Source organism: Aedes albopictus, chromosome 3 (genome assembly GCF_035046485.1).
Source record: "Aedes albopictus strain Foshan chromosome 3, AalbF5, whole genome shotgun sequence".
In the NCBI taxonomy this organism is placed as follows: Eukaryota; Metazoa; Arthropoda; class Insecta; order Diptera; family Culicidae; genus Aedes; species Aedes albopictus.
The window spans coordinates 104,491,459-104,505,872 of NC_085138.1; the positions used below are offsets into that span (position 1 = coordinate 104,491,459).

At 38.4% G+C, this 14,414-nt stretch overlaps 1 protein-coding gene across 1 annotated transcript in view; it reads right to left on the bottom strand.

The window, feature by feature from the left end:
- The window catches only part of LOC109415489 (forkhead box protein J3), a 58,468-nt gene that overhangs the window by 15,382 nt on the left and 28,672 nt on the right, over positions 1–14,414 (bottom strand). Inside the window, exons 2-3 of the mRNA XM_019689372.3 lie at positions 3,389–3,848; positions 3,095–3,284 (exon numbers count right to left, since the gene is read on the bottom strand). Of these exons, the coding sequence (XP_019544917.3) occupies positions 3,095–3,284; positions 3,389–3,848 (650 nt within the window). The remainder of the gene's footprint in view (positions 1–3,094; positions 3,285–3,388; positions 3,849–14,414) is intronic.

Below are 14,414 nucleotides of genomic sequence, written 5' to 3' on the forward strand. Positions count from 1 at the left end.
AAAAATGCAGTATGAGAAGAATGTCAATACTGATTGCATGGAATTAAATGATATGTGGTAATCTTAAGAAACTGTCAATGGCGAGCGGAGGAACACAATACGGTCCCTCGTCAGCACTTCGAGACTTTGTTGAGTAAAATGACCGTTAGCACATCGACGAATAAATTAAGTATCAATGTCGATCCAACAGCTATGGAGTGGAGCCTTCAACGCTAGATGAGGTTAAAAGGCTGTCAAAGAGCTGACGATAAGTAAGGCCGCTGGCCGGCTGTACTTTTCAAATACGTGATAAGGTGCACGAAATGGTTCACCAAATTTGGTTGAAGATATGGGAAGAAGAATTGTTGACTGGAGGGCTTCTTCTATCCTCTTTACAAAACGGGACACCTGCCAATTGTTGGGGAATAAGGCTCCTCATTGTCTTCAGGGCCGGGCGTATCAACAACAGATTAAATGTGAATTTAATCTGAAATTCTTATCAAGTATACATTAGTTCTTGTTGAGATTTTCCTCGAAATTTTTCGAGCGGTTCTTTCGGAAAATCTTTTATGGAATACTTTAAAATTTTAGAGAATCCTCCACGAATGCCTTTACAAAATATTTTAAGATTATTTTAAAGGGTGGTACGGTCAAAAATTTGGTCATACATTTTTTTCATAACGACAGACTGCGTACACTAAAACAGCTGATTTTTGGACCAGTAATGGTACATTATGTGTACTTATGCCATAAAATTTTCATCGAAATCCATTAAGTATTGGTTGATATATAGATAAAACCATCCACCTGCCTTTTTAGAATTTTGTACAAAGGAACTCCATAGTAAATCATTGACAATTTAAGATCAGTAGAGCACACTTTTGGTTATAAAACTACTAATACTGCTCCGATTTATATGAAAATTTTACAGTATAATACTATTATACAAATATGATCTAAGTAAAATTTTGAGCCATTATGTATGAATACTTCCAAAGTTGTGGCAGTTTGAATATGAAAAAAAAAACTGACAGGGTGCCACTTAAACAAATATAACTTTGAAACAGCAAAATCAAATTGAATGAAATTTTTACACAACATTTGGACATGCATTCTTTATATACAGAAAAAAATCAGTGAATTCGGTTCAGTATTTCTGGCTCTATAAATAAAACAGTAAAAATGTGTTCTTATTTTTGAAGCCTCTTTGTACAAAATTTAAAATTGCAGATCTCAGGATTCAACAATATCTCCGCAAAAACTAAACCGATTTTGATGAAAATTTTATGGCATTAGCTACATACAATGCACCATTACTGGTCCAGCTATTTTGGTGTACGTAGTCCAAAGTTATAAAAAAATGTTTGATCAAATTTTGACCGTACCACCCTTTAATCATGGCTGCTAAGTGTCTTCCAGAAATTCCTTGTAAAATCCATTCAGGAATAATTTCACAAAATATTACATGGATTTCTTTAGAAATTTTGCCAGATATTCCATCAGAAATCCTTCTTGACACTACTCCAAAATATTAAAAAAAGTTCCTGTAGAAAATCTTCCCTGAATTTCTTTCTTCTCCAATAATGTTTAAAAAAATCCTGGAAACATTTTCAGAATTTTTTTAACGGCTCCTTAAATTTATCCAGGAATTTTATTTTCAAAAAATCTTTGGTGGATTATTACAGTTACAGTTGTTTGGTGGCTTCCACAGTTTTCCCTAGAGAACCTTCCATGTATTTTTTAAAGAATTCTTCCGGGGATTTGTCGTCTGGAAATCATTCATGGTATCCTTCACAATTTTTTCCTTGAATTTATCCATAAAATTTACAATGCACAGTACGCCGTGTGTGCTTCAGAAGTTCCCTGTGAGATTCTTCCGAGATTCCTTCTGCGATTTCAAGGGATTCCTCCTAAGGTTCTCTGGGAATTTCAAGAATTCTTCAAGAATTGTTTCCGGTATTCATGCAGGACTTCTTTCTGAGATTATCCTAATTGTACCTTTTGAAATGTCTTCAAAGTTTTTTTTGGAGGAATATCTGGATAATGGAATCCTGGAAGGAAATATTGGATGACACCAAGGGGGACTTTCTTACGACACCGATGGAGGAATTCCATAAGAAATTGTTGGAATAATTCCTCAATCTCCTGTAGAGGAAATTGTGGAAGTTAATTAAGGAAATCCTTGAGTAATTCCATAAAGAATGTCACAAAAAACTTTAACATTTCTGTAATTATATCTTGGAGGATTATGATTCGAGAAACATCTGGGAGAATAAATCCAGAACGATCTGTAGAAAATCCAGAAGGAACTCCTGAAGGAATCCGGAAAATGTTTTTCAGAGGAATCCAGGATGAAGCTCCTGGAAATAAAATCGGAAGCAATTTCGGAAAGAATACTGGAATAGATTCCCCGTAGAATTCCTGAAGAAGTTCCTGTAAGAATCTTATAAGGAGTTCCTGGAGGAATCTCGGAAGGAGTTCTTGAGTTCTTACCGGTAAAAGTTTCTGGATGGAGTTCCCAAAGGAATCGCTGATCGAATTCCTAGAGAAATCCAGGAGTTCATGAACAAATCTCGACGGCAGTTCCCGAAAAAGTCCCGGAAGAAGTTTCCGGAGAAATCTCGGAAGAAGTTTCCTGAAGAATTCCGGAAGGCGTTTTGAAGAATCCTTCAAGAAGTTCCTGGACAAATCCCAGAACAAGTTTTTGTAAAATTCACGGAAAGATTTCCTAGATGAATCTCAAAATATATTAAGGAAAATCCCGAAGAAATCGCAGAAGGAATTCCTAGAAAAATTTCCCATGGAATTCCTGAAGGAATTTTGAGGACTGCCTGGAAGGAACTTCTGCAGAAAATTCGAAAGGAGTTCCCGAAGCAATCACATTCTACAATTACACATTCTCACGGAATTTTAGTTCCTGAAGCACTTCAGGCAAGAACCTCTGGAGGTAAGAATCCCTGGTGAAATAGCTGGAAATAATCCTCCAGAAGAATCTCATAAGAAAACCCTGGGAATCGCAGAAGGAGAAGTATTCGAAAAAGTTTGTGGAGAAATCACAGAAGGAATCCTAGAGGAATAATTCTTTCTCCCAACAAAGTTAAACGACAATACTCACATTCCAGTTCTTGTGCACCTTGTAATACGCGAACTTTTCCTGTATCCACTTGCAGATCTGCTTCAAGGTCATCCGTCCCTCGTCCAGCATGGCCATCGCTATGATTTGCGCATAATTGAAGGGTGGCTTTTCGGTGGCGTTCGTCACCGAAGTGTACTCCTCCTTCCGTTTGTCGTACGACTCGCGGCTCCTGCAATACAGACAGAGGTAGTGGAAATGAGCGACATCGCGTGTCGGAATGCAATTAAACCCAACCACAGTTCAAGAAAGTGGAAATCCCCCAATAAAACCTACCTTCGCACCTGGGCGATGAATTTGTTGAACCGAGCCGTCGGTAGATCCGTCAGCGGAATGTCCGACGGCGCTAGGTTGGTAATGTTTTTCAGCTCGGTCAACCATGAGAGGTTAGTCAACTCTGGTTCGGAGTCATCCTCCGCTTCAGCTTCCATCAACGGCTGGTCCTCTTCCTCTTCGAGGGGTTCACAGTCTTCCTGGATGGTACTGCTGTTGGCAATGAGCGATTCGTTACAAGCACTGCTGCTCGAACTGCTGGCTTCTTCGTAGTGATGTTGCTGATTTGTGGTGTGGGGCACGGTAGAGCACTGTAAAGGACCCGGAGGGGGAGGGGCTTCCGGTGGGACAGTTTCCACGTTGATGGAAACTGCGCCATTTAGATCGATGGTGCCTTCGGCTAGTGCAGTGGTGGCGGGAGTCAGCGGAATGGAGTTGTGACCATTTAGGACATAATTGTAGGCTAGGGAAGAGCAAGAGACAAAACACAACATTTACATTTTGAACAATTACGAATAATCACATATTACTCTTTTACAATGTTTTTCTTTGCGTGATGTCGTTTGTTTACTTTATTGCAAAGGTAGCCAGAGCTATTTGCATAAGCTCAATATTTTATCGAATTCAAGCGCATCATTGCCAAACAGTTTGCCATATTTTAGACCTTTGCAAAAATTGAAAATCACATATTTGTTTTTCGTTCGGGTCAGAGGATGTTCACGATAAAAATGAACTGAAATTTCTTGATTTTCACATATATACTTACATTTCCAAGACTTAATCTAGTGTGTGTAGTACCTAAATATAGTGTTTATCATAACAAATATTCATTTTTAAATGTCTTAAAGCTTTGGAAAATAGGAAATTTTTGTGAGAATTGGATAAGAGGATAATAAAATCATTTTCAGAGGAGAGTAAAATCATTTTCAATCAGTTAGCTATTTTAAGTACCAATGCATTATACTTTAAGCACCAATGTATTATACTCCTTGATGATTACTGAAAGACTTCTTCTCTCTGTTTTACATAACAACCCTAAAGATGAATAAATCTACTATTCTAAATCTATTATTTGGCATCTGCTGCGCAGTCCAGCACGTTTAATTTTTCACATTTTTTTTTAATTCTCCCCAAAGCCCAAGGAGTCAACCATATAGCTTCACAATGTTTAGTTATGTTCAGATGTTCAACTTTATCTAGGGTGCCTGTACCAATTATCGCACTACCTAAGGAAAACTATTTCTACAAAAAATAGAAGAAAACCGACGAATGTCATCGATATGTCAAATGATGGATTAGTTGTCAAGCTTTACAGGAAAAATATAAAAACTGAACCAAATCTACTTTAAGTATTTATTACGGCGTGTGCCAATGATAGGAACCCTGTACCAGTTATGGACATAAAGGGTTCCACTTCGCACTATTTACATGCATTCCTTATGGGATTAGCCATAACTGGTACACTATGGCGAAATAGGGTGCAAGGAAGCCGAAAAGTTAAGGAAAATTATTTATTTCTATCATAATTTGAGCAAATTGTGAAGTTTGAATGATTGCAACCATCTTTTGTGAACGTGATCTGTTGTTCATATTTTTTTCTTGTTGATTTTCATCATTACAAGTTGAAAAACAACTATGGCGAATTTGCGGTACTATAGCCATAACTGGTACATTGAGCCTATTGCGAAGAAATTTTCCTATAATTCCCAGAAAGTTTAGAAAGATCTTATTTTTTTTTCTCATAGGCTTTATCTGCTAGATTGATACTATGTTGGGGGAATTGGAAGGCAGGAAAACGGCTTTTCCAACCCGTTTCAGGTTCTAGCGATGGCGAGAGGAGAGCGAAAGTACATAGAAAGATACAAAGTAGGAGGAAAGGGATGGTCCAGGGATTGAACCCATAATCCTCTGCATACGAATCAGAAGCGGTAGCCACTAGACCACCAAGCTCGTCTTTATCAATATTCATTGACAAAAGGACTGTATCGGAAATCTATATCTATATACAGGGTGTTGGGTTCCTGAGTGCAAACTTTTTAAAGGGTGATAGAGGACCATAAATGGTGAAAAAAATTGTTCTACGCATATGGTCAAATCTCAACCGTTACGTAGTTATTGAACTTTCCATGTTTTTGACTCTCGTTGCCTTAACTGGCTTTAACTTGAAAATGGTCAAACTTATCGCAGTTTTTTTACTCTTATTCGAAAGATTATTGAATTTTCTATCAAATATCATCTTTGAATCGATTGGTTTAGTTAAATAACTAAGTTTTCTAGAGCAAACTAGCTCAAAATAGCGTGTTTTAATTTGTTTTTGTCAATTATCTTTGAAACATGCGTAATAAATTAAAGTTCTTTCTTTGGCAAAGTTGTGGCTCCTGTTCCACTCTACAGTTCGTTCTTTGTCATTAAACGTCTATCTCTTATCGTTTTCTTGCAATTTCGATTTAAACATCGCATTTCAGGTCAAAAATTTGCAACGGTCAAGGAAAGCACTTTTTTGCGCACTGTGCCGCACAATTAAATCGAAATTGCAAGAAAACGATAAGAGCTAGAAGTTTGGTGTCAAAGAACGAATTGTAGAGTTGAACAGGAGCCACAACTTTGCCAAAGAAAGAATTTTAATTTATTACGCATGTTTCAAAGATAAGTGACAAAAACCAATTAAAACACACTTTTTTTTAGCTATTTTACTCTAGAAAACTTAGTTAATTAACTAAACCAATCGATTCAAAGATGCCATTTGACAGAAAATTCAATAATCTTTCGATTATGGGTTAAAAAATTGCGATAAGTTTGACCATTTTCAAGTTATAGCCAGTTAAGGCAATAAGAGTCAAAAACATGGGAAGTTCAATAACTACGTAACGGTTGAGATTTGACCATATGCGTAGAACAATTTTTTTCACCATTTAGGGTCCTCTATCACCCTTTAAAAAGTTTGCACTCACGAACCTAACACCCTGTATATAAAAGTCAATGTAAGTTTGTATGTTTGTATGTTTATTTGTTTGTATGTATGTATGTATCCGACGCCATTTTGGAATCCAAGATGACGGTCTTTAATCCAAGATGGCGGACAATAATCCAAGATGGCGGCCATGGAATGGTGGTTTGAGCTATGATACGAAGCAATTAGGGTATCTATCAATCGGGCTTGACGAGTAGAAGTCAAAAATATATATTTGACGCCATTTTGGAATCAAAGATGGCGGACCATAATCCAAGATGGCGGCCATGGAATGGTGGTTTGAGTTATGATCGCATGCAATATGGGTATCTATCGATCGAGCTTGATGTGTAGAAGTCAAAAATAGATATATGATGCCATTTTGGAATCCAATATGGCGAACTATAAATCCAATATGGCGGACCATAATCCAAAATGGCGGCCATGGATTGGTGGTTTGAGCTATGATACCATGCAATATGGGTATCTATCGATCGGGCTTGACGAGTAGAAGTCAAAAATCAATATCGGACGCCATTTTGGAATCCAATATGGCGAACTATAAATCTAATATGGCGGACCATAATCCAAGATGGCGGCCATGAAATGGTAGTTTGAACTATGATACCATGCAATATGGGTATCTATCGATCGGGCTTGACGAGTAGAAGTCAAAAATAGATATTTGACGCCATTTTGAAATCCAAGATGGCGACCATGGAATGGTGGTTTGAGTTATGATACCATGCAATATGGGTATCTATCGATCGGGCTTGATGAGTAGAAGTCAAAAATAGATATATGATGCCATTTTGGAATCCAATATGGCGGACTATAAATCCAACATGGCGGATCATAATCCAAGATGGCGGCCATGAAATGGTAGTTTGAACTATGATACCATGCAATAAGGGTAGCTATCGATCGGGCTTGACGAGTAGAAGTCAAAAATAAATATTTGACGCCATTTTGAAATCCAAGATGGCGGCCATGGAATGGTGGTTTGATCTATGATACCATGCAATATGGGTATCTATCAAACGGGCTTGACGAGTAGAAGTCAGAAATAGATATTTGACGCTATTTTGGAATCCAAGATGGTGGAATATAGTCCAAGATGGCGGCCATGGAATGGTGGTTTGAGTTATGATCCCATGCAATATGGGTATCTATCGATCGGGCTTGATGAGTAGAAGTCAAAAATAGATTGTATGATGCCATTTTGGAATCCAATATAGCGGACTATAAATCCAATATGGCGGACCATAATCCAAAATGGCGGCCATGGAATGGTGGTTTGAGCTATGATACCATGCAATATGGGTATCTATCGATCGGACATGACGAGTAGAAGTCAAAAATAGATACTTGACGCCATTTTGAAATCCAAGATGGCGGACCATTATCCAAGATGGCGGCCATGGAAAGGTGGTTAGAGCTATGATATCATGCAATATGGGTATCTATCGATCGGGCTTGATGAGTAGAAGTCAAAAATAGATACTTGACGCCATTTTGAAATCCAAGATGGCGGACAATAATCAAAGATGGCGGCCATGGAATGGTGGTTTGAGCTATGATACCATGCAATATGGGTATCTATTGATCGGGCTTGATGAGTAGAAGTCAAAAACCAATATCCGACGCCATTTTGGAATCCAAGATGGCGGACCACAATCCAAGATGGCGGACCATATTCCAAGATGGCGGCCATGGAATGGTGGTTTGAGCTGACACCATGCAATATGGGTATCTATCGATCGGGCTTGATGAGTAGAAGTCAAAAATCAAAATCCAACGCCATTTTGGAATCCAATATGGCGGACTACAATCCAAGATGGCGGACCATATTCCAAGATGGCGGCCATGGAATGGTGGTTTGAGCTATGACACCATGCAATATGGGTATCTATCGATCGGCCTTGATGAGTAGAAGTCAAAAATCAATATCCGGCGCCATGTTGGAATCCAAGATGGCGGATTATAATCCATGATGGCGGACCATATTCCAAGAGCCATGAAATGATAGATTGAGTTATGATACCATGCAAAATGAGTATCTATCGATCGGGTTTGATGAGTAGAATTCAAAAATCAATATCCGACGCCATTTTGGGATCCAAGATGGCGGCAATGGAATGGTGGTTTGAGTCATGACACCATGCAGTATGTGTTTCTATCGATCGGGCTTGATGAATAGAAGTAAAAATCAATAATCGACGCCATTTTGGAATCCAAGATGGCAGACCATGATCCAAGGTGGCGGAACATATTCCAAAATGGCGGCCATGGAATGGTGGTTTGAGCTATGACACCATGCAATATGAGTATCTATCGATCGGGCTTGATGAGTAGAAGCCAAAAATCAATATCCGGCGCCATGTTGGAATCCAAGATGGCGGATTATAATCCAAGATGGCAGACCATATTCCAAAAGCCATGAAATGATAGATTGAGCTATGATACGATGCAATATGGGTATCTATCGATCGGGCTTGATGAGTAGAAGTCAAAAATAGATACTTGACGCCATTTTGAAATCCAAGATGGCGGACAATAATCAAATATGGCGGCCATGGAATGGTGGTTTGAGCTATGATACCATGCAATATGGGTATCTATTGATCGGGCTTGATGAGTAGAAGTCAAAAACCAATATCCGTCGCCATTTTGGAATCCAAGATGGCGGACCACAATCCAAGATGGCGGACCATATTCCAAGATGGCGGCCATGGAATGGTGGTTTGAGCTATGACACCATGCAATATGGGTATCTATCGATCGGGCATGATGAGTAGAAGCCAAAAATCAATATCCGGCGCCATGTTGGAATCCAAGATGGCGGATTATAATCCAAGATGGCAGACCATATTCCAAAAGCCATGAAATGATAGAGTGAGCTATGATACCATGCAATATGGGTATCTATCGATCGGGCTTGATGAGTAGAAGTCAAAAATCAATACCCGACGCCATTTTGAAATCCATGATGACAGATCATAATCCAAGATGGCGGACCATATTCCAAGGTGGCGGTCGTTTGAGCTATAACACCATGCAATATGCGTATCCTACGATCGGGTTTCATGAGTAGAAGACAAAAATTGATATTTAATCTAAGATACCGGACTGTAAATCCAAGATGGTGGACCATAATTCAAGACGGCGGGCATGTAATGGTGGTTTGTGCCATGATACCAAGCAATATGGATATCAGTCGATCGGGCTTGATGAGTAGAAGTCAAAAATCGATATTTGATGCCATTTTTGGATTCCAAGATGCCGCACAATAAATTCCAGATGGTGGATCATAATCCAAGATATCGGCCATGGAATGGTAGTTTAAGCCATGATACCTTGCAATATGTGTATCAATCGATCGGGATTGATGAATAGAAATTACAAATCGATATCGAACGCCATTTTGGAAATCAAGATAGTGGACCGAAAAACATTCATTTACCATAAAAAAATTAACAGTTGTCGGCAACTTTTTGCGTTGCAACTGTATGGAGGACTGAGGAACATCGGCGGCAGAAAGCCGCCGATGTACCGAAAGTCCGACGCGCCGTGTTTGCGTCGATTCACTTCTAGGCGAACAGCATATCCAAGCATTTGGCCGGTAGAATGCGAACATAGGTGTTATCCCTTTTTTAAGTCCGACGTGCGTAAGCGAGTCGGACAGCAAGCGTTTACACGTTGTAACGCAATCATATGTCTATTGATTGAGATTTGAAACCACGGCTTCGCAATTTGATAGGACACAGAGCACGCAACGAAAACTTACTGAAACGCCCATATATTATTTTCGTTATATTTCTTTATGAAACCTGAGATTATATACATATAACACTTCCTCAAAGTGCCGTTGAAAAATGGTGAGAACACATGATTTAGCTTTAATTTATTTTGAACTGTTTGTTGACAGAGCAAAACATGAACAATCATAATTTATATTGAAAGCTATGAAACTAATAAATACAATGTGCACTGTTGGCAGAAACGAAAATAAAATTCAAGTTATGGTATTGAACTTAGCCTATCTCTTTTCAGCTTAATGTTTTTTTAACTGTTTTTAATTGAATGACTTCTTTGATTTCCATTCCATAAATTTGTATATTGTGCGGCCAACACAATGGCACACTATGCCGTAGAATCGTATCAGTAAACTTAAAGTTTAGTATGCTTAGTATGTTTCGAAATTCTAGGTTTTTGGCAGTTTTTTCATAGGTTTTTGACAGTTTTTTCATATGGCTTTTATGTAACCTGGAATCACTTCATCTTCAGCATTGTCTTGCGGAAAACCGGCACCCATTCGGTTAAATGGGACTTCGCATTGGCTTCAATCATGCACAATAAATAAACCCGAGCAAAGCCGGGTCATTCAGCTAGTTAACTATAAACGTTCACAATTGCCTGAAAAATAAAGATACTTAATAGTGTATTTGATGGTCTTTCCAGTGCTTGAAATCGAATGAATATGAATGGTACGATCAGTCATCAGCGCCAGTCATCACTACGAACGAACACGCACAGGGAGCAAGGAGAAACCGAACCAACCGCGACCACTATTCCTCATCGGTCGGTTGGCTGCTGAAGCATATTGACTGGTAACGATTATTTCTCACTTGCTGCGGTGAGGCTGAAGATACGTAATTGATTCAGTGTATTTATTTTTTGCTCAAAACTTGTTAAAACAATCAATTTGTCCATAAGTGAATGATGGAAGTGACTATTATAATCGATTTATTTCGAGTTTATGTCATTTGCACTGTAATAACGACGCTCCCACTTGCTTCAGAAGCATGTTAGCCAATGAAGGCATATTGCTACCGCTTTGGGTTAAAAGGGGCGGTCAAAGAAGAACAAATTTTGATTCGTCTGAGGTAAAACGCTTCAATTTTCAAGCGCTGGGTTTTTCAGATGCGATCTCCGTCAAAGCAATTCCTTGAAAAAAAAAATACAACTTTTTTTTTGAGAGACATTTTCCGTTTTTTTTTGTCTGATCATAAACTAAGCTATTCTATGGTCATCGAGATGCGCTCTTTGATTTAAACCGTTTCCAAACTAATTCAGCGGTCTTCGTTTTTCTGTCGTTTCAAAACTAATTCGTTTGAAAAAAAATAAAATAAAACAAAAGTATTCAAAGATGTTTAAGAACGAATTAATTCGATGGTCTTCTAGATGCGCCCTTGTTTTTTTTGGAATTCTAAAACCAATTTGACGGTCTTTAAACATGTTTTATGCTTTTCCATTCAAAAACAAAGCTCGTTTTCTGTCAATCCAAAACCATTTAGATCCTAAAACTCAATCTATTCAACGTTCCAAACAAATTCAACGGTCTGCGAGATGCATCTTTAACTATTCGGCGGTCTTCGAGGCGTATCCTCTATATTTTTTCATTGATTTAAAGATTTTCTTCCTTTTTCGATTTTTAATTCGATTATCTGACTTTAATGGGTAGTACGCTGATCGCAAGAAATGTCTTGGCCTATCTCGATGCGTGGAAAATTCAGGAAAGGAATCGCTCAAGATACAAGAAAGCGTCGCTTTATTCCGGATCCTAGTACGGAGCTGAAACGAAACGTCAAATCAAATGGGGTTTGCTGTGTTAAATTTCTTGACGGAAAAATAATGCACTGAACGAAAATTACTTAAGCGATTCCGTTTGAAGGGCATACCTTGCATAAGAAAAGAAAAAGAAAAAAAACAATAAAAAAGGTCATACTTTTTCACTCCTATAATGAATTTAATTTTTCATTTTTTTATTCTTTAATCACTTAACCTAATTTACAGCTCTTTTTATCCACTAGGGCACTGCGAGAGCGATTCCAAGCTGTACTTACACTTCGTACAGCGCCAAAATATATTCTATTCTAATTCTACTATATCAAACTGGTTGCTGTTGCGCTGCTTTCACTTTCTACCCTATCATGGTAGAATGATGAGCACGAGGATGTTGATGTGCGGCTGTTGGTTGATACTTTTTCAAGTCCGATAAGGGGTCCATTATGGGGTGCCATTCGCCGATGTCCAAGTATCTGGGTACATTTGAGCCATGGGCAACTGACGAAAATGCCGGAGCTGGAATCGAACCCATGACCATCTGCTTATGAAGCAAACGTGTGACCAACTGCGCCACGGGCCCCTGCAATTTTTCATTAACCTAACAAAAATATCCTACAAGATACATTAAATTCCATGTGGACACGGTTGAATCTGGAAGTTAGGATTCATTTAGAAGTTTATTTTCAAGGATTTTCCAGAAATTCCCTCAGAGTTTCTTTTTAGCACGTTTTTAGAAATACCTCTTGGAATGCCTTCCAGGATTCCGTATTTCTTCCGTAGGTTGTTCCAATACTGCCCCCCGAGTTCCTCATGGATTTTTCTCGGAGTTTCTCCAACGTTTTCTTCAAAGAAATTTTCGTAGATTTATTACGAGATCTCTACAACATTTTTTTCTCACAATATTTTTCATATGTTGTTGCGGAATTTCTCCTAGCGCTTTTTTTCGGGATTTCTCTTGAAAAGTTTTTACAATTCCTTCCGGTATTTTGCTTGGGACTTCCCTAGGAGATCTTCCCGGTGATTTCTCCCGGTGTTTCTACATGAGCTGTTCCTGGGATCTCTTTAGGAGTTTTTCACGAATTTCTTGCTAGATTTCCCATGTTTCTCCTTTTATTTCTTCTAGAAATTTCCGAAATTTCCGTGAGCTTTTTCCTAGGGTTTCTCCCGGGACTGCTACAGGACTTTCAGCCACGATATTTCCTAAAAATTTTCGCAGCATTTCTTTTGAAGTTTCACTTTAGAGTTCTTTCGGAGCTTCTTCCGGTTCTTTCAGAAGATTGTTTCAGGTGTTTGTGCTATGATGTCTCTCAGAATTGTCTAGATTTTTGCCTAAGAATTCCTCCCATTTGCCTTTTTGGATTTCTGTAGGAACTATTGCTGATGTAGATTTTTTAGGCATTTCCTCGTAGCTGTTTCTTGAAGTGATCTTCCTGGGATTATTTTTTACACCTTATCTTGGAATTTTTCCCAGAACTTTTCTCGCACCCAGAATCTCGTGACAATTTCGGTTAGGAATTGTCACGAGATTCTGGGTGCTCTTTCTGGCAAATTTTTAAATAGTTGCAGAAGTTAATCATTTTATGGCTTTAGCGGTCATTTTCTACTCAGAGTGTGAAAGAGTAGAGATCAAAGTGGATTATGAAATGATAGATATGTTAGTATTTGCTAAGTGCGAATAAGTGTTAAAATTTTAAAAGTTGAAATTGGGCATGATATTGACCGAATACATCGAATGCGTGAATCTTCTGACGTACGACCTGAACTGAAACAGATCGGTTTGGTTAGTAGTTCATACCACCATCACATAACATAAGTGGAACTCCATAGTCAGATCGAAGGAAAAAGTTGTATCCTTTTCCAGCACGCGAAACTGATTTTTTTTATCTGTATTAACGAAAGTTTTTTAGCCCTAGGTAGTTCATCTCGGGATCCACGCTTTACTTCCCTTCCGAAGGAAGAACTCACATTTTGTAAGTTTTGTCGGGAAAGGGATTCGATCCCAGGTCCTCGGCGTGATAGTCAAGTGTTCTAATCATCACAACAGCTCCGCTCCACACGCGAAACTGTTATATCTTTTATAAAAGACTTTGAACTGTCATTTGTTTTGGTAAACAAAAAACATCTGATCCAACCAGTATTCCAGTTGTGGCAAAGAATACAGGAACGAAGATTGGCATCTGAGATATGCGTAAAGAAAGCTGCTGGAAATCCTCTAATTTTTTTGTCATAACTTTATTGAAATCTTCGAAATAACACATCCACGTTTCACATATCGATGTCCCTTTATATTTGAAGCTAGAAAGCGAATTTTTGACTTGAGTTTACAAAGTTTCATCACAATTTACATCCTATTTTAGATCTCCACGTGCTGCCAGTCAAGATCTATGAGATCTTTGTTTTACTTCGTAGCAATGAAAAATGGTATACATGCTGAAAAATAGCAATAATGTTATATCGCATTTGACAATTCAATGCCCTGCATACCAGTGAGTGTACGCAATCGAAAAGGCA